This window comes from Rhinopithecus roxellana, chromosome 4 (assembly GCF_007565055.1).
Source record: "Rhinopithecus roxellana isolate Shanxi Qingling chromosome 4, ASM756505v1, whole genome shotgun sequence".
Lineage (NCBI taxonomy): Eukaryota > Metazoa > Chordata > Mammalia > Primates > Cercopithecidae > Rhinopithecus > Rhinopithecus roxellana.
The window spans coordinates 57,666,455-57,688,062 of record NC_044552.1 but is presented as its reverse complement, the minus strand read 5'-3'; the positions used below and the strand labels follow the sequence as shown (position 1 = coordinate 57,688,062).

The 21,608-nt window shown below is 39.2% G+C and overlaps 1 protein-coding gene across 1 annotated transcript in view; it reads right to left on the bottom strand.

The window, feature by feature from the left end:
• RCAN2 (regulator of calcineurin 2) overlaps positions 1–21,608 on the bottom strand; it is a 265,377-nt gene that overhangs the window by 225,917 nt on the left and 17,852 nt on the right. Inside the window, exon 2 of the mRNA XM_010356487.2 lies at positions 4,237–4,463. Within this exon, the coding sequence (XP_010354789.1) occupies positions 4,237–4,461 (225 nt within the window). The 5' untranslated portion in view covers positions 4,462–4,463. The remainder of the gene's footprint in view (positions 1–4,236; positions 4,464–21,608) is intronic.

Below are 21,608 nucleotides of genomic sequence, written 5' to 3'. Positions count from 1 at the left end.
TAACAGAGCAAAAGGAACATTCTTCAGAATTGGTACATTAAATTCTTGGCCTAAAAATGACACAAGTCACTTCTGCTTACACATCGGGCAGAAACAGCCAGTAGGGTGCAGGGAATACAATCCTGACATGCACCCAGGAAGTAGAGTTACAGAAAGATACTACCCTCATAGGGTTGTCATGACAAGTAAAGGGCTCATGTAAAGCACCTGGCACCATGCCAAACGCTATATAGGTATTTGCTGCTGCTGTTATAATTATTAATAAATTGAATAAATTCATATTTTAGAGAAATATCTAATGTAGGTGACAGGTTGAAGGGTGCAGCAAACCATCATGGCACGTGTGTACCTATGTAACAAACCTGCATGTTCTGCACATGTATTCCAGAACTTAAAGTATAATAATTTTTTTAAAAAGTCACCTTTCTGGTTTCTCCTTATTCAGTTGAATTTGGCTAAACATTTCATAGTCATTGCTTCACTGTTCCCCTTTAGCAAGCAGTGCATTCCAACATCCAACCCAGCAGACCCTTATCTGTCTTTAGCACAGACACAAGGCTGCTCAAAGGACAACCTTCCCAGCCTCACCTTCCTCAAGATGACTTCTGCAGCCCAGCTGGATCCCAAAAGATGAACCCAGGGGAGCGCTCTGAAGAGAAATGTACCCTAGTAATTTTCAGGTGTTGGATACTGTGAAGATCACAGTTTTAAATGTGTTTCATACAAAAATATTTATACTTCAAGCTGTAGCACGCAAACAGCAATCTGCATTTATTGGTTTCAGATGCCAGTTTCCTCCAGCTCCAGTTCTCCTTTGTGTTATATAAACAAATCTCAACCATCTGGACCACAACAAGCCTCAATGAAGTATGTGCTCACTCATTGCAAAAGCATCAAATCAAAATACAATCTCACAGAATTCTACCTAACTGAAAATTGGAATGAACATTACGGACAACACAAAGCTGTTTTTTAACATGTGCTTTAGGTGTCAGAACTTAGAATGTAAATAGGACAACAGAAATGAGCATATCAGAATATTTATCACTTTGAATAGAACAAAGTGATACAGAAATAAACAGATCCAGATCATATCCTGTGCTGTTACCTATATTACGAGAAGTTCCATTTAGTACCCCATAAATTTCCTCAAAAACAAAAAGGTATCTCAGACGTGGGAAACTAGAGAAGAGAATGCTGCAAGACTCATTTGTGACAGAAAGCAAAAGGTTTAATTCCTACCCAACTATGGAAGTTAAATATATACTTTATAATAATTGTAGGGCAAAGGCTAAACCCAAATCCGTCAATATCAAGACACAAGGATTTCAGAAGCCGGCTTTGCCAAAAAAGAAAGGACTCTGCCAAAACAAATTACATATGAAACCACCTACCCTCCTAAACCTTGGAAATGAAGGCTAAGCATCATTTCTGATGTCTCCACCCACTGCTATAATTCCAGGCTGCTGAATACATCTTCCCAAAGCCAAATAGAAAAACAATTACCATGGCCAGCCTTGCCCATAGGCAAATACAAGGAGTGCTGGAAATGCTTTTTGCTTCTTTTACCCCTGCCTAAAAATATCTCCCCACTTATATTCATATTAGGCACTTATCACAGTGCCTAAAATGTCCACCCTTTGGGAAAAGTACCCATCATCAGACTTGATGGCTCAGATTCACAAAATCTAAACCTTGTGGAAAGAATATTCTGACAGAATGGAGTATGATACTTAATGTCTTAAAATAAGTGATTTTATTATAATAGTTTAAAAGGAGGTTAAAGGAAAGCAATATGAATTTCTGGGTCTGGAAGAAAAATATGGCAGTGAAAATGAGATGCCACAATACGCTCCACTTTTTTTTCTGGAGTCCCAGTGATCATGCCTTCTGGCTACTGTCAACTTATCTGGTATCTGATTATCCTGTTTTGTCACCTTCAACCATATAGATATAATTAAATCAAAACTAAATCCATGTCAGATTATTTGGTATCCTAAAGACTATCCACAAAAGGAAGAGTAAAATAAAAAAATCTCCCCCAGGTAGAAGACTTTCTGATTTAGTAAGCTGAATTACATAGACTTTGGCCAATTATAAAATTCACCTCCATGGTTGTAAAATTGTGATCTAAATCATTTGAAACTGAGTGCGATTAACTATATTCTTGTTTATTTTGCCTCAAAATTTTATCAAGGTCATCCTAAAACCAAATACTATTTCCCAAACTGCTATGCACAAACTTCATATACACATTAGATGAGAAAATCTTGTAATCCACTATTCAGTCACAAATCAGAATATCAAGATAGATGTGTGCAGACTCTCATGAACTCCCCCCACCAGCCCTTGTCCTTCTGTGTCCTCAGTTCTAATTCAGTTAATCAGCCATTCTTGAGCAGCACTGCTAAATGAGATTAGCACCTTCCTAGGTCTCATAGTTTCAATCTACTGGGAAGTATTTTAAAAGGAAAGAATCAAAACCCCAATTAAATCTCTAAGGAAAATCCTTCTAATTGTGATATTGTGAAAATCCTTCTAATTAAATCTCATTGTGATATAATGAGAATACATAGACTATTGCTTTACAGTTTATGGCAGGTATATTTCAGAGGAAACTACTTGCCCTGAGTAAATTATCATTTGTGATAATCTGGTTATAATCCAAGAACAAAATTCCCAGTTTCTTTCAAAGAAGAAATTGGCATGTGCCACTTTCTTACTTTAAATAGTCTGATGATCATTGCACTGGAGATTCTAATTATATATAATTCCTTGCATTTCAAGCTATTTTCAGCCCATAATTTCAACAGTTCAACTCCAAACTGATATCATTATAAAAATATCTTTAAATGGCTTAAAATAACTCCTAATCCTCTTGGATGGTTTTCTCTGTGGCTATCAGGATTGTCTACAAAATCAATCATATCCATAAATCAGACTTCCAGTAATTGTGCCAGACACAGACTTCAGCAATGGGCACAAAGACCAAAAGCTTGTGAAACAGCAATCATAAAGCCTACTCTTATATCTCACAGAGAGTCATATACTTTAGTTTAGAAAAACAAAAAGGCCCGGCTGGGCGCAGTGGCTCACGCCTGTAATCCCAGCACTTTGAGAGGCGGAGGTGGGCGGATCACGAGGTCAGGAGATCAAGACCATCCTTGCTAACATGATGAAACCCATCTCTACTAAAAATACAAAAAATTAGCTGGGCGTGGTGGCAGGCGCCTGTAGTCTCAGCTACTGGGGAGGCTGAGGCAGGAGAAAGACCTGAACCCAGGAGGCGGAGCTTGCAGTGCGCCAAGATCAGGCCACTGCACTCCAGCCTGGGCAACAGAGCGAGAATCTGTCTCAAACAAAACAAAACAAAAAAGAAAAAAGAAAAAAAGGCCCTTTATCCAAAATATTTTGTCCATGTTTCAGTAGTATAATAGTGGCTTTTATAACTAAGAATCTACATCCACAAGGGAAGGTTTAATCCATTTAGATACCCCATTTAAAGGTCAGAGAAATCTGAAATAAACTTTGGAAAGGTCTCCAAATGGAATATTTACTGTGATTGCCAAAAACATTTACACTAAGTTAAGTCTGTTTCTTAAAATGGGAAGATGGAAAATGTTAATACATAGAAAACCTCATTCCCCAATCATTTCAAATTGAGGAGTTACTGCTTCATTCAAATTCTTACAACACACACATGGCAATACCACCACGGTATCAGTGAACAAAGAAGGACTCAGATGCCAACCAACTTACCTTCTCTAATATCTACTGTGAGACTTGGCTCACAGTTTAAGAAGGCTTTTTTAGAACATTCATCAAGCTGCAGGAAGGTTGGAGGTAAAATGGAGTTTATACTGTTTTGAGAAAGGCAAATTATATTTATGGCAGAGAAGGGGAAAAGGAAACATTTAGGAGTTTAAGACTTCTGCTTCCTAGCTTAAGGGGCATTTCCTACCATCCACATTAACACCATTTGTTTTGCTAGACAGACCTATGAGTCACAGAGGACTCAATTTGATTCAACATATTTTCATCTACAAACCTGTCAGATGTACCTCTAAAGTTAATTGATAATAGAACAGGATTTTCTTATACTGGTACACATGCCAAAAATAGAGCCAAGTAAACATTTTCAAAACCTTCAAAACACCAACCACAAATGAACAACAGGATTACTTTGAGACAATGCCACATCTCCCCATGTTTCAGGAACAGAAAAAGGCATCTTACCTTGCTGTCTTCTCCTTCAAATACTGACTGGTGAACATTGCACGCAAACAACGAGTTGGGGAGGTCATTGAAGTCAGTGATTGCTTGAAAGGCTTCTTCTGCAAAACAACGAGTGACAGCCCAGTCCCTGTCTATGCAACACAGTAAGAAAAGTCCTCCATCTTCAGGGATGTGTCCCTGCTGTCCCGGGCTCCTCATTCCGATGAAGTATGATTCTCCCCTCATTCCTGGGGATACAAAGACGAGCATGTGTTACTGAAGAACAAATTCCTTAAAACTCAGTTTTCAGGTCACAGTTTTGGATTGTCAGGGGCAGAACAGTAGAGTACAATTAGGAGAGGCAGGGGATATTGGAAGGGAGAAGATCTGCGAGTTCGCATGGTTCCCTTGATCCATGAATCAGAATTTCCCATACAGCTCTGCTTTGGGGCAAGAACTGAGTCAGTACTATGGTTTTTTAAGACAAACAAGCAGGTGTAGGAAATGGAGATCACCACCACCACCACTACTACTAATGCCTATCATGTATTGAGTTCCAGGCACTATTCTAAATGATTTATATGCATTTAGAACATCAATTACATACATTAACTACCCTATTGAATCTCTACAATAGTCTATAAGGTTGGTATCAATATTATCCCCGTCTTACAGATGGGAAAACAGAGGAACAAAGTAATTAAGTAACTTTTACAAGACCACTGACAATATGGCAGGGCTAGGATTCAAACTCAGGGAAACTGGCGCCAGAGCTTACTCTCCTATGCCACAGGAATGAAGCAGATCAAAATAAGTAGAAGCCTATATTTAAGGAAGTACGATCTACTTCATCAGCACCTGAATCCTGATCATGATAACTCTAATAGGTAATAGTTAATCCACATTGAGAGTAAGCGTGCGTGCGCGCGCACGCACACACACACACATATTTCCTCTTCTAAGATAATTACTTCAAGTCATTTGTGAACCAGGTCCAGATCCTAAAAAAATCAGCATTAGCTTGGCCAATCCGTGGTGCATAGGTCCCCCTCCCTCCTTGCCCCCTAAAGCTTTCCAGTATTGATTTCACCTACCTGTGTTTAACCCTTCTGTTATTTTCTCACCCCTTATATTTGTAGTTTGCCTAACTGCAGAGTTTTTCCATTTTTTGATACTGGTATATAATTTAGTGGATTAGGTCAGTATCCCCATAGAGTCCAAGGATGGGATCTACGTTCTTCTTTTGTACCTATTTTCATGCCTGTGATACTATTTGCTCAAAGCTCAATAGTTAAGAGGCTCAGAAAGTGAAATAACTTGCCCATGGCTACGCAAGTAACACTGGCTGAAAATTATGACATGGCTACTGAATCATCTTCAGGAAGCTCCATGTTCTTCAATCCCATCATCACAGATGCTCAGAGCAAAGGACAGTGGGTACCACTGAACATCACTCTGCTCTCATGAAGTTTAGTTAGATACAAATTCTAGATCCCCAGACAAAATATCAGTTTCTGCTTATATCTCTCTTGAACTCTGAAATAAACCCTTGAACCTCATAGTGATGGTTATGTTTTTTATTTTCATTTTTCCTAGAAAAGCCCCAGTGAGAGTTGATAAGCAGCATTTTCTGGCAATAATGCATTACATATAAAATCTTAAGCCCGGTTGAAGTAGGAGCCAAAAATTAAATAGTATGAGGTGATATCTCTAAAATTAAATCGCCAAAATTGTAGTAAATAAAAATTTCTATATAAAATATAATAAAACAATTCTTGTACTACAAAGTTCTTCAAACTCCAATTAGTGCAACATTTTCTACATTTAAATCAACAAAATACTTATTTTAAATAAAAATATGGTACATTTTATTAAATAATCTAAAATAGATGAACATTTTTAACTAGAAGGAAAAACATGTAATAACATTAATATAAAGGGAATTCAACTGCTAGCACCTTCAATGAAACATGTGCATGCATTTTCTTTCATATTTATTTATACTGTTCCTTGAGTATTTTAGCATAAAACACCTAATGAACATCATTTATTAGAGTATCAATTATTTTAATAGTAAAAATATTTACTAAAAGCATCATTGAAACAGCAGTAAACAGTAGTATTTTCATTAATAGTTTATAGGAAAACTCTGTGTGTGTGTGTGTGTGTGTGTGTGTGTGATGGAGTTTCGCTCTTGTTGCCCAGGCTGGAGCACAATGGTGCAATCTTGGCTCGCTGCAACTTCCACCTCCTGGGTTCAAGTGATTCTCCTGCCAAAGCCTGGGCCTCCCGAGTAGCTGAGATTACAAGCGCGTGCTACCACACCCGGTTAGTTTTTGTACTTTTAGTAGACACACGGTTTTGCCATGTTGGCCAGGCTGGTCTCGAACTCCTGACCTCAGGTGATCCATCCGCCTTGGCCTCCCAAAGTGTTGGGATTACAGGCATGAGCCACCGCACCCAGCCAGGAAACTCTTTTGATAATGAAATCATAATCATTCAGTAGCATACAAATAGATACTGTGTCAATTCTGATTTTATTTTTAATCTCATCCCTCTTATTTAAAATATTTTAAGTGAATCAAAATATCATAAAATACTTAGATGTGTTGTAAGAATGTTTCAATTATTGTTTTTCCAAAAAAATCTAAAATCCATTGCCGAACAAATTAATTAAATAGACAAATTTTAAGCTTCACTCAGGACACATTTTAAACTACTCAAATAGCCTTAATTTCTATCCTAAGCTGTAACAATATTATCTTCATGAGACTTTATTTTAAGCTCATTACTTTCAGTAAAGATTTAAAGGGTGAATAAATTTTTGGCAAACAACCTACTTTACTTACATGGAGAAATACTTTAGAAGTCAGAGCTCTGAACAAAGAAATTCTAATTTCTCTTTCTAGTTTCATTACTAACTCATCCCACAATTTGGAGAAGCCAAGTGATCATTCTGGAACTCAGTTTATCCTTGTAAAAGAACAACAAAAAAACATCAAACTGCCTCCTTCTGCAGAGTAAGGGGAGGCAGGAGAATGAAACAGGAGTGGAAGACATGATCAAAATCAGTATTAACCACTACATAAAAGAATACGTAATATGCAGTATTGCAATACTGTAATATACAGTTTTGCAATTTTTACTGCATGAATTATGCAGTAAAAACACATCATTGTGATAATTTCAGAGTAAGACAATTATGCTTTAGTATTCCCCAAATAAACAGAAAGAGAAATTCTGAAGATTAAGAGAACTTCCCAATAAAGAAATATAAAGGTCCCACAGCCCAAGTTAACTGGTTTGTCTTTGTTTCCTCTTCTTTTTTTTCCCACTTTTTCAGAGAGGCTCTTGCTCTGTTGCCCAAGCTGGGGCGCAGCAGCACAACCATAACTCACTGCAACCTCCAACTCCTGGGTCCAAAGTGAGCCTCCCACCTCAGCCTCATGAGTGGCTGGGACTACGGGCATGCGCCACCATGCCTGGCTCCTTTTGTTTTTATTTTTTGTAGAGATGAGATCTTGCTATGTTGCCCAGACTGGTCTCCAACTCCTAGCCTCAAATAGTCCTCCCATTTCAGTCTCACAAAGTGCTGGGATTACAGATGTCAGCCACTGTGCCCAGCCTGGTTTGTCTTTTTAAATTAATATCAAACTCTTAATCATTGTAAGAAACCTTTGAGGCAACGATTGTCTACCAAGATTGACATAGGTTGGCCATCCAAAGAAGAGCTTCCTTCAGCTAGGAGGCCATTTTCTGGGAGGGCTTTCCAACCTCACTCAAGCTGGGATGAATGTGGTGTTCTTTCTCAGAGCTCCCTGAGCACCCTGCACAGCCTTTTCTCATGAAATCGTCCTCCAGTGTAATGACGGTTGTGATTACTGCTTTACTAGTGTGTATCTCAACCCAGACTGGTATTTCCTGAAAGCAGAGGCTGGGTTGTCTTCATCCATGTATCTACAGGCAAATATAGCAAGCCCTCAAAATAATGCTTGGCTGAATTAATGAATTATATAAAAAAGAGTCACTTTTTGGAAATAACAGACCAGCAAGTGGGTTATAATGGCCAACTTAAAATGTCTACACTAATGATATACTATTTCAAATGTCTACACTAATAATGAAAACAATCCTCTCATTTCAATTTAAGGTTTGATTCTAAAATGTAATTTTACAAATGAAAGATGGCAAGAATCACTCAAAAAGAGCAAGACTCAAAGGATTCCTCCAGCTAAAATTTAATAATCTGTGGAGAATAGCAAAAATAACATTTATGTTTTTTAATTATATGAGTCAACTGAGGAAAAACTGGAAAATTCAAAAAGCTATAAAGAAGAAAATAAAAGTAAACCAGAATCCTACTATCCAGAGAAAACTCCTGCTAACATTTTGGTATAATTCATTCCAGTGTTTTTTTTTACATGTAAAATTTTTAAACAAAATGGGGATCCTGCTGTTTAGTGTACCACTCCTTTCCTGCAACATTGATATAATCAAGAGCAGTTCCCTGTGTGATTATATATTCCTCAAAACAATAATTTTAATAGCCACATTGTATCCCAGTGTATGAATCTGTCATAATTTAATCACTCTTCTGTTGTTTAACATTTGGAAAGCATAAGTTTCCATCACCATACCCATGTGGAAAAGAAAAACGAAAAACCACTATCCACTATTAAAATATAAATCTTCTCATGGGAGAATCTCAAAACTTCTTTAAAGAGAAGAGACATCTTTATGAAATACTGGAAGGAGCCCCAAGGGAATACCTTCACGCCTGTCTCAAGCTGTAAATAGCGGGCCTTCTGGGTTGTGGCTTTCTTTTTATTTTTTATTTTCTTTGAGACAGAGTTTCACTCTTGTTGCCCAGACTAGAGGGCAATGGCGCGATCTCGGCTCACTGCAACCTCCGCCTCCCGGGTTCAAGTGATTCTCCTGCCTCAACTTCCCGAGTAGCTGAGATTACAGGCATGCACCACCATGCCCAGCTAATGTATTTTTAGCAGAGAAGGGGTTTCTCCGTGTTGATCAGCCTGATCTTGAACTCCTGACCTCAGGTGATCAGCCTGTCTCGGACTCCCAAAGTGTTGAGATTACAGGCATGAGCCACCATGCCCGGCCAGCTGTGACTTTCTTGACAGCAGAATGGAGAAGGAACATGGCCTTGTCTACCTTACAGATCTACATGAAAGTCATTTGAAGACCCCCCTCCACCAATAACATGTGAATGAAAGCTATTTATTACTATTGTTAGGCTTATCAAGAGCAAGCCAATGGCAGAGGAAGTTGGCACTTCAGAAGCGGCCATCATTTTCTACTGTTAAGTGTGTAGAGTTGCAAACCTCCAGTGTATGTCCATGAGGGTAAAGTCCATATCATTACAATGAGAAACAAGCACCAGTGCAGCTTGAATATCTGGTATGAGTTTGGATGAAGACCCCATTAGGAGGAAGAGATATTTGTAAGGCAAAATAAATTAATTAAAACAAAAAACAACCAACCTTTTCCCCCGAGAAAACATCACCAACAACAAGATGACAGTTTACTTAAATGTTAGAAAGTTAATGGCAACTGAAGACATAGGCAATGGCATTTGACTCATTTTAACGAAGAAGGAAGCCTGGAGAAAAGAGGGTTTGTGACCAGTTCATTATTTCGCAAACGTGAAAATAATTTTCATCCAAGATTTTCAAATAACCTGATAGCACTTATTAATTAAATATTAAAAGACCTAAAATAAAGACAGTATGTTTCCTACCTTAAAGACTAGCCACCTAAAACATGAAGATATCTGTTCAACATCTGTTACACAGAAGTAGCCATTTAATAAATGTTTGTTGTATGAATAAGTGAAAATATTTCCTTTCGCCCGATAAATTTGGATGTTAGAGACATTACTGGCTTTCTACACAAGGAATTAATCTTTCCAAAACTGTCTAATTTCTTTCCTGACAAATGTTTATACATATGATTAAACCCAGGGGAAGAGACCTTTAGAAGACATCTGGTTCTGCTGGATATCATTATTGTCACAGAGTTATCAACGTGCATGAGATTCAGATGTCTTAATTGTAGAATTCTAAAAAAACCTACTTTTCTAGGAATTGGGTATAACTCATGAGAGTGCAGAGCCATGCATTTGCCCATAGGAATTCTGGTCTAGAAAGCCTTTAAATATAAAATGAGAGGGAAGTTAACCACAAGTAAGTCCATGAGAACAACCTGGGAGCCATAGAAAAATGATAAACATTCATGGAGATGCTTATACTAGCTTTACCATCAAGTAAAATCAGTCAGTATTGTGATGTGTGACCAGAAGGGGTTGGGTGGTGATAATCTCATCTAGAGTCTCGGCAACCTGGAGAGATCATGGCCAATTCTGGGTACTGCCCACTACAGAAACACTGAAAGTCTTTCAAAGGAAACTATTCAGTCAAGTTATGTTATCTAAGAGACAGGTGCATGGTAAGAAAAAGCATAAGCAGCATAGAAAATAAGGTTTGAGTTAAAGCCCAGTTGCCTTCAAATTCTGAAACAGCAAATACAACTTTTGTATACAAAAGCAGAAGTCAAAACAGGGAGAAAGAGTTTAATTTTACACAAGGAGCCACGGATCTTTTAACAATTTGGGTTAGAACAGTATGTCCTGCCTTATGTCTTAGTGAACTCCTTGTAGTGGTGATATTCAGTGAGTAAGTTTCATTGAGCAGGTGCCATTCATTTAGCAGAATGTCAAACAGGGAATCCAAGGAACAGGGTGATGATTGCCTGACATTTCCTTTAAGGATTTTCCTCAATTTCAGATTTTTATCTTACCATGATTGGAAAAAAATACATAAGAAAAGAGACATCTGTTTATCTCTGGGATTAAACATGCTCAAGAAAGGCGAACATATAGCCTTTAACAAAAGCTTTCTCTAGAGTTTAAATGTTAAATTTGGATGCTCATAAATAACCTGTCTATATTTTTTCTCTTCCAGGTGACTCAAACTAAAAAGCAAGAATTTTTCAATAGAAAATGATCCATAAAAGGATAAAAATAAGCAAGACATACAAAAAGCAACTTAAGTTTAAATTTGTTTTTTCTTAGACAAAAAGAATGTTAAAGATTCACCTCAACTGCTTCTAAAATTAAGGACAGAAATACAAAACTTTTGCAATAAGGGCAACAAATACAAAAGTATGCCTTGATTCCATGTCATGGCCAGCTAAGGAGGATAAATAAGGAAATAGGATACATGGAAAAGATTAACGAATGATTCATTCTGACTTCAAATTCAGTTTTGATTGAAAAACAAGTAAATGAATGATGGGAGATTTGTTAGTTTGCAAGAACTTAAAGATAACAATGTCAGCTTAAATATTAATAACAAAAACTGGGAATACAATGTTGCATTAATAAGTAATAGAAAAGAAATATCTATAGCTATTTTTCAACTGAATGTAAGCTTAAATGAGCCCAGTTCAGATTTTTAAAGAATAGAAACCTAAAGTTTTGCAGTGTTTAAAATCCCTTCATCTCTAAAACCAAATGATTCCTCAATAATATCCAGGACAAAATGAGCTCATTAGAAGAAAGTATTTATATGAATAACAAGAATATTAAATTTACAATTAAATTATATCCTCAGCATTCATTTTTGGTCTGGCCTTGTAAGTGGGATCTTTTTGACTTCCCCTTTTGGTGTTTTAATATCTAGATCCTCCTAGGGATAAGATAGGCCTTTTGCTCATTTTTGTCCATTTTACAGGGAGATTGAAGTATAATATTAGTAACAATAAACCAAGCCAGCCATCCTGAGATACAAAGGAGAGACATGATATTCTTAGGCTGTGCTCCATAGAAACCCATTAGAACTCTTTCTGAAATATAATGGAACCTATTTAATTCAGCTGCAGAATTTCACACCTGCTGAGCTATGTGAACCTCATGCTATTCTTGATATCATTTGGGATCAGTCTTGAAAGAATCAGGAACATGCAGTTTCCAACTCACAGTTTTCAAAGGAAATCATCCACATTCCTCATTTATGGTTCTCTTCAGGACACCTTCTGGAGCCACTGTTCCACCTTAAGCTCCCAATGGGCAATAATTCAATTAATTCAATTCCCTGTGGAAGCAGCAGCTTATGAATTTTTATGGAGTGTTAAAAAAAAAAGCAAGTTGTTTCCAGCATCTCCTTTTGCACCAGATGTGTACACCTGTAGGATTTTAATGCCCATGGTCTCACAAAATTTGCAGCTCTTGCATATTCTTTCAATGAACATAATAAAAAGGGGAGGAAGACCCTCAAATTTACCCAAGGTTAGATGGGACAAGCAAATAGGGCATTTGTATTCCATTCCCACAAACCTAATAACATCATTAAGAAAAGGTATTTCAAACAAGTTTCCCGCAAAAGAACAGGGTCAGAGGAAACATCATCTTTTATGAGGTATGAGGGTGAGAAAGTTGTTCTTCAAGACAGAAAAACCTGTGTCTACAAAGAATGAGTTACAGTGAATTATAGATTTGTTAAACAAAACAAGCAATATTGGAGCACTCACACAAAGCAAGAGTTTTGGACATTGTATTAGTCAAGGTCTCAGCAGGAAACAGACAGCATGTTCAAATTGGATAATTTGAAAAGAGTACAACGAAGGGACTATTTACAGGCATGGGCAGGGTATAGGAAAGCCATGACAGATAGTACAAAACCCTGGTCTAGCACTCTCCCCAGACTTGAAGAGGTGAGAGGAGGGGAGGGGTTTCCAGAACCTGAAGATATTCTGGAGAGAACAGAGGGCTGTGTGGAGATGCCCCCCTGACACATCTTCCACTGCGGGATGTGGTCAATCCACAGTAGCACCACAAAGAGAGTGCCAGAGAAATAAATATCCCCAACTTGCTCTCTTTCTCTGATGTCCTGCTGGTACCTCTCATTGGTCAAACCCACCTGGAAATCAGAGGGCAAGGGGGCCATGGAGGTGGAATACATAGGTCAGGCTCTGGGCCACAGGGTGCAGTGCAGAGGGAAAAGGTTGGAGAGAGGATCTCTGGGATCAAGTGAAGATAACAAACACAGCCTTCATAAATGGGGAGTAGCCTAGAAATTTTATAGGTTAATTTCAATAGCACTTTAAATTTTGAAAATGTACAGCTGAGTCATTTGTAAATCGATGGCTCAAACCAGGGCTTATGTAATATAATTGAAGGTTCATCATCTCTGACTGCATTTTTCTTAGAAACAAAAAAGTGAACAGGGAACGAGTGGCTCTGTATATAGTAGAGAATGCTTGCACCACTGGGGAAGATGTGTTCAGACGCCCCACCTGGAGACAGAAGACCATCCTCTCATGATTGCTTAGAAGAAGCTTAAAGAAAGCCCAAAGCCTCTGGAAGAGCAAAGCAATGTTATGCAAAATAACTTTTCACAGGAGGGCAACACTTCAAAAGTGGGCAGCAAAGCACAAGAATATTGCTATAGTAGCCAAAGTAAGATGTCTCCTGTCATCTTTCACCTTTGGCCTTCAGATGGGGCATGGAGTGCTGGAGAGAGATAGAGTGAAAAGGAAAGAAAGCAGGGAGTGAGAGATACTGCAGCTTCGAGAAAAATCCAGTCAAGAAGGGTTGAGTTATTCAGAAAAGATGGACTAGAAGGCTGCCTGGGGAGTGAAGAGCTGGACAGAACTCACTAGAAGTCCAAGGAGGCAGGTCACACTCCCCTCCACAACATTAGCAGGTAATGAAGAGCTTGAAAGTAAGTCTTTTCAACACAAGGAGGAAAGGTAGGGGGAAGAAAAAATCCCTATCTCAGTACCCAGCAGACAGTATGCTATTTTTCCCACAATACAGCTAAATATTCATGTTATTTCCACATTAAAAATCTTCCATAACTCCCCAGGACCTATCAAATTAAATAAAAAAGGACTTCAGCCCAGCAAACCAGGACAGCCACAAGATGACAGACTTCCTATCTAGACTTATCAACTGCCTCATCAACAGTGAAAAAAAATCACAAGTCTCAGCATCAAGTTCCAGCTCAGTCCATAACAATAGCAGCAGAAGCAGCGACAATCATTGAGTGCTTACTTTGTTCTAAGGGCTTTATCTGTAACAAACTTATAAATATTAAATAGCTGTGTAGCTTTGACCAATTTCCTCAAGCTTTCCTTAAGATTTTCTCCTGCTATCCCCCAGTCCCCCCTATCAACATTCCACTCATCTTCAAAGTCACGTCTGGGGTCACTGTCTTCATACCCCGCTCTGAGTCCAGCCTGTACTAGGTAAGATTCCCCTGTCTCTGACTGTTATTGTCCTGCGCTTGCACCTCTCAGGACACTTACTTTGTTTTGCCTCTCTTTGCCCTTACTTATTCTTATCTTCCACCCAATGTTGAGCACAGGTGCTGTATCTTACCTACCTGCATAACTCTTGTAGCTACTAAACAGGATCTTGCACTTGGAAGGTAACTTCTGACATTTCTTGAATTGAATGGAATTCAAAGAACTCTGAATTTGACTTTCAGCTGTCCAACTTACTGGCTGTGTGACCTTGGACAAATCACTTAATCTCTGTGTTGTTTCCTCATCTGTAAAGTTGACAGGAGTATATGCGTTTTATAGTGCTGTGTTGAAGATTTAATACCTAATGCACGTAAGGCACTTAGAACAATGACTGGGACGCACCGTGAGTGTTCACTAAGTGTTAACTATTATAAGTGTTAATCATCTTAAGTTCTCAGCAGAGCAACCTTCTCTCATATGACACAGGAGCTCTTCCTCTCTTTCCTAGAGTCATGGGTCTTTTTACATGTACAGAAGGAGTACAGTTGGTTAAGTGTGAACGTTGAAGTTGGTCTTGAACTTTGGCACTGCCACTTTCTAGCTGTGTGACCTTGGACATGTTACTGAACATCTCTGGGCACTGTATGCAATGGGGGAACCACAGTAGTACCTACTTCATTGGGTTGTTCCTTGGATTAAACGTTACACATCTTACCATTCTTCTCCCTCTCACCTATTCCAACATCTCAAAAATTCTGGTGGGTACTCTGTTTTTCAGCTCTTCAGAAGAGATAGTGCTTCCACAGTGAAAAGTGGAAGAACACTGAAGTCAGACAGACCCAGACTGAAATCCCAGCTCCTCAGCATTCGTGATTATCAATTAGGAGAAGATGGACTGACAGTAGTGGCTGGCCCTGGAGTCTGAATCCTCTTTCTACAACAATTTTACTTCATGATTTTATGCAAGTTAGTTCTGCTCACTAGGCCTCAGTTTCCACAGCTATAAATTGGGACTATTGAGAGGTCCAAATGAGATAATCCTAGTAAAGAATTTAGCCCAGGGCCCAGCAGCTATAATCACTCATGAAATATTAGCATTTGCTATAATTGCTTACACAAGTTAATCTAACTGCCAATTACATCTTTACTTAATCTGTTCTCCCTTAATTGTTTTACTTTCCAAGAAAGGCAATATTTGTGTTAGGCCCAGAGTTTGACTTGAGTTTTGGATAAGAATATGGACCACTGTTCTAAACCTTTCAGTTTTATCAGGTCATCTTCAACTAAAACGGGACCTGAAGTACTTAGCTTCCTAATACAAATTCTCTGCTTCAGTCTTATAGTCTTACTTACCCTTCTCTTTTCTTTAATCACCATTTTCCAACTTAGATAAAAACGCTGTCAGGGCTTACCAGAGTCTCCAGGGTACTTCACAGTGAGGTCCAACACCACTGCAGCCGCTCCAACGCCAGCAAAGCAGCCCCCATCCTGGGAGGGCTGCCCAGCTCCTCCTTTCTGTCCTCCCGTCTGCACATGTGTTGTTATTTACAACATTTGGCAAAGCAAACCCATTTATTGACATTTTTACATCTCCTTCCATATGTTGAGCATACTTGCTTCTTCCTATAATGCTGGCTCCCAGCATGGCTCCTGATCTGCCGTGCTGGCGAGACAAATGGAATGTAATACCCCCAGACTCCCTCTCTCCCCTCTCTTCTCTCTCTCTTTCTCTCTCTCTCTCTCTCTCTACTAGTAGATGTTCCAGGGCCTTGCTCACCTTTAATCAGCACTTTCTCAACTTGAGTGACTTCCTGATTCTCACAGATTCTCATTGTTTCCAGCTGTGTTAAATCCGGAAGGCTGAGTGTTTTCATTCTCTCCTCCTTAACTTTCCTTGTTAGCACAATTTGCTCTTGATCTGAAAGTAAACCACTGCCCCCAGCTGCTTCAGGTCACTTTTAAAACCCTTCCCTTCTTTTTATATCCATTTGCTGAAGACGGTTTCTATCATACCTCTCTTTCTCTCTCAAGTCTACAATTGTAATACCCTCAGGTTCCTACAGAACCCGGGGCTGACTGGACTTCTGCATTGCCACCTCCCATCTAGATGGAGCTGTCTGCCCTTGGCCTGTTCAACCAAGGGCCACAACTGAAACACTGACACAGGGCTGGGTAGTTGTGGAAATAACTTCCAGTTTCTCTCCCTATTGTCAGAAAGTCACAATTCAAGATGATCCATAATTAGTCTCCCACTTCTAGTGCCATGTGTTGTTTACAAGAAAGAGCTGACCCAGATTCTAGCCTAGAAAAAAAAACAAACTGAAACCTTCATAAAGTCCTTTCTGGCCTGCTGCAGTTGGGACCCGTTCACCACATCCCTCACCCACTCCAGCAACTGACCAGGGGCTAGGGCTCGTGGAGGATGGAACCAGTCTTGGTAGTAAGGTTTCTGGAGAAAATCTACAAAGCATTTGGGGGAAGAAATTGAGCCAGTAGAGGACACAAGTAGGAACAGCTAGGTGATTTAGTTGATAATCCACCTTTTAAGAACTCGTAACTTAACTGTCCTGGCCTCCACACTGCCTTACAACAAAGAACATTCTAGAAATGAAGTGGGAAGAGGATGTATACCATCCTTCTACTTGTCCAAAAGAGTTGGTGGAATGCTTGTGCTATGGTATGGATGTATCCCCTCCTAAATTTAGATATTGAAACTTAATGGCCAATGTGATGGTTTTCAGAGGTGGAGACTTTAAGAAGTAATTAGGTCATAAGGGCTTCTCCCCTCATTAATGGGATTAAGGTACTTACAAAAGAGGCTTCATGTAGCATTCAGCTAGCTTGCCCTTTCGCCATGTGGGGACACAGCATTCCTCCCTTGTGGAGGATACAGCAACAAGGCACCATCTTGGAAGCACAGAGCCACCCTCTTCAGACCACCAAACCTCAATCTTGGACTTCCTTGATCTTTGACACCTTGATCTTAGACTTCCCAGCCTTCAGAACTGTGAGAAAATTAATTTCTCTTCTTTTTAAAATTGCCCAGTCTCAGATATTTTGTTATAGCAGCACAAAATGAACTAAAACAACTTTAATGAACTGAAACCATCATAATAGACACCATGATAGTCAAGACAATGGCTTCGATAGTACAGCCTACAGACTCCTGACAAATACAACTAGAACATTATGAAGGGCCCATCTGGAATTCCAGCAAGACCAATGGAAGCTCTTTACATTAGAGGAGAGAACTAGGACCCCCTATACCTTCCTGCTCTTCTAACCAATCCTAGCACTATCCCATATGTAGAACTGGAAAAACAGCCAACAACATTGAAGTGCCATATTAAGATGTTAGAGATCAGTGTTCACCACTGGATTTATAAAACCTAGTTCAGTACCAGGAATGGGGTGATATTTAAGATGAGAAACATTATATTAGGCTTGCTTGTCTTTTTGAGGAACTATTGCTCTTTGTCTCTTTATAGAGTTACTTAATAGCTCTACCTTTCAGATGTCAGTGACACATATAAAAATGGTCATTAAATAAGTCAAACCAGTTTTCTGTGTACCCTCTCTCTACCAGTTCATTTACTCTTCTCGTTTTTTATATTTCTTAAAACTGGTTTTATTATTTTCCTTCCTCCCAACAGAACTATTGTTTTTTTCACTTACAATGTACAATTACCTCAAATACTAAATATGAAACACCTAAAAATGTAATAAGGGCATGAGTCTTAACAAGAAAGCAAGTTTAATTGATCACATAAACATGGTTTGCCCGTGGCTTAGATGTGTTGAGGATGAAGTCTGCCTTTATCGTGCATGGCTCAGTCTTTGTTCATTTTTCTTGTGGTGAATTCACCTCTCCTCATTCACCTCATTCACCACTCCACCAGAAGGCACAGACACCCTTCAGAGTATTTCTACCCACCTATCAAAACCTGTGTAGTGTGGCTGTGGTATAGAGCATTTGCTATTTTATATACTTTATGTAGGGGTGGTCAGGAATATGTCTCTGATCAATAAGGAAGAAGGTGAGGCTGGTAAGAAAGAAAGACTGTACAAAATGGGTTCAGAGGGAAAGCAGGTGGCCAGGACATGCAGAGTCTTACAGGCCTTGGAGAGGACTTTTTGATTTTACCCTGAGATGGAAAGCCATTAGAAGAGTCTGAACAGAGGAATTTCAAGAACTGACTTACGTTTTAAAATAATTTATTTGGCTGTTATCTGGAGAATAGACCAATGGAACAATGACAGAAGTAGGGAACCTACTAAGAAACAATCACAGTAATCTAGGTAGCAGATAGATGATGGTGATACAGACCAAAGAGGTGGCAGCAGAAACAGTGAGAATCAGTAGGAACTTGAGTCTGGGTGTTTTTAATGTACACATGGTATTTGCTGATGGACCGGATATAAAGTAGGAGAAGATTGAAGAGTAATACCAAGGTTTTGGCCTGAACACCTAGAAGCACAAAACTGCCATTTACTAAGATGGAGTAGACTGTGGCAGGAGCAAGTTCAGAGGGATGAAATCAGAAGTCCAGTTTAGGACATGTCATGAAGAGTTCTATTATTCCACTAAGTAATGAGCAGTTGGTGCCATGAGTTCAGAGTTCAGGGGAGAGGGGAATAAAATAGATGACACAGCCATGGGACTGGATGAGTGAGTTTAGTGAGAGAAAAAGTCTAAGGCCTGAGCCCTGAAACACACCACCATTTTAGAGGAATAATAATGGTACCATTGCATGGGGGTATGTTATAGGGATTCAATTAGATAACATGTGTAAAGCGCTTAAAATAGTATATGAACCTTCTTCAACAGTCAACAACTAGGTGTGCACACGCGCGCGCACACACACACACACACAACACTCACACGGTCCCCCTTGCCTCTTACCACCTGCTAGCCCCTACCTCCCCTAGAGCACCTATCCTAGGACTCAGCGACCTGCACCTAATGGAATTCTTCCTCACATTGTTCTGTAAGGAAGTGGGTGGGGAACAGGAAACCTTGTTCTCACTCTAAAGGCTACAGAGGGGAAAATAATCTTGCTTGTATTCCAACCTGGAATTCTGAATATTTTTCCACCACAACATAGCTTTTAAGATCTCTCAAATCAACACTCCTGTACTTTATATCAAGTACATCACGCATATAACAGGCTTTTGGGCTAGCCTGGGGATCTGGTCATAATTCATGATGCTTCTCTAGGAAAATATATACCAAATTCCAAACAATGTAATGGACACCCACATTCAAAAGGCTACAGATAGTCTCCAGACATAAAAGCACACATATAAATTCTAAAGGCCGGGCGCGGTGGCTCAAGCCTGTAATCCCAGCACTTTGGGAGGCCGAGACGGGCGGATCACGAGGTCAGGAGATTGAGACCATCCTGGCTAACATGGTGAAACCTCGTCTCTACTAAAAAAAAATACAAAAAACTAGCCGGGCGAGGTGGCGGGCACTTGTAGTCCCAGCTACTTGGGAGGCTGAGGCAGGAGAATGGCGTAAACCCGGGAGGCGGAGCTTGCAATGAGCTGAGATCCGGCCACTGCACTCCAGCCTAGGCGACAGAGCCAGACTCCGTCTCAAAAAAAATAAAAATAAAAAATAAATAAATTCTAAAGATGGATGTATTAGGACTTCCTTTTAATAGCAATGGTCTGTAACATATAGCTATATTGTAGGTACCCAACTAATAAAGTCGAGCAATAGTCCCTTTGTAGTGCCTGTGTTAGTTTAGTCTCTGTCAAATCTCTCTGTGACTCTCCCCACTGCATTCCCCTGTGTTCAGTCAGGCAATGGAGAGGACAGTGTAGATGTTTAACTCCAAAATAAATCCCCAATGATGCTATCTTTCTCAATCATAGCCCTTCCGCCCTTCCCTTGCTGTACTATAATTGTGTAGTTGCCTCTCTTCCCAACCTGCAAATGCAGATTGTCTACCTTGTTCACTTTATATCTCTAGAACTCAACTTTGTACCGGGTATCTAATACAGACTAAGTGGAATTTCTTGAATGACTGGGGAATCAAAACTCAGTCTTAGTCTTAGATTCTAAGACATGTAAGTCTTGAAAGAAGAAGGAACTTGGAGGACGTACCAACTGAGTTAAGTCAATCAGTCTGGGAAAGAGAGTACAGGAACACTGGAACTTTATCTGAAGTAACAAGATCTAGGGATTTACACCCAGAGAAGAGCTACTTAGGTTGGCTTCTGGTAGCCCAGAGGGAGAAAAAGTCCATTCATGGGACTGACTCAGAGTACCAAACTTAAGCTCCAAATCTTGTTTTCCAGATAACTGTAGTTTTTAATTTAAGTGACAATGTGATTTTCCTGGGGTCCACAGCCCTGAACTCTTAGAAGTCATATTTCAGGACAGTTTGATTAAGTATATGCACGTATGTCTGTCTGTTTCTACAAATCATGTTTAAATGTACATATACACATTTATGCATTCTCTTAATTTGCAAACTCTTAAAGCTTACCAGTACTTTTCTCTCCTTTCTTTTGCCATATATAATATTTTACGGCATACTGTTTCATCCTCCACGATAATCAATTATGACCCTACCTTATAGCGTCTTAATATCAAGAATGACATCACACACATACAGAGACATGCACACATAAACACACACCCCTATCTCATACCTAGCATATAAGAGGCATTCAGTAAATGTCTAGTGAACTGAATTATTTAACTGGCTGTCTGTGCTTTTTTGTTGTTGTTCTCTTTTAACAACAATTACCTATAAATAACCAATAAAATATCAGAATTGTAATAGACTAGAGTCTTCCATTACCATTAGGAACCAAATGTGAATAACAGCAGCATATAAAACACATCAATGGCAAAGCTAGTCCAGTATATGCTCAGTGGGTTTATGACCTCGGTGGTATTTTCATAGAGAAAACTACATATTATCCAAAACTAACTTGGGATTTTTTTAACCTGATAATGGTTAGATAAATCAATGACATATTTTGACTGTGGATAAGGGAAAGGCTGCTGGTTATCATTCAGGTCTGAATAATATCCATGGATATTAAACCATTTTCCTCTGTAATTTTATTCTTTAGGGGTACTCTTCATATAAACTCTCAGGAAAGAAATG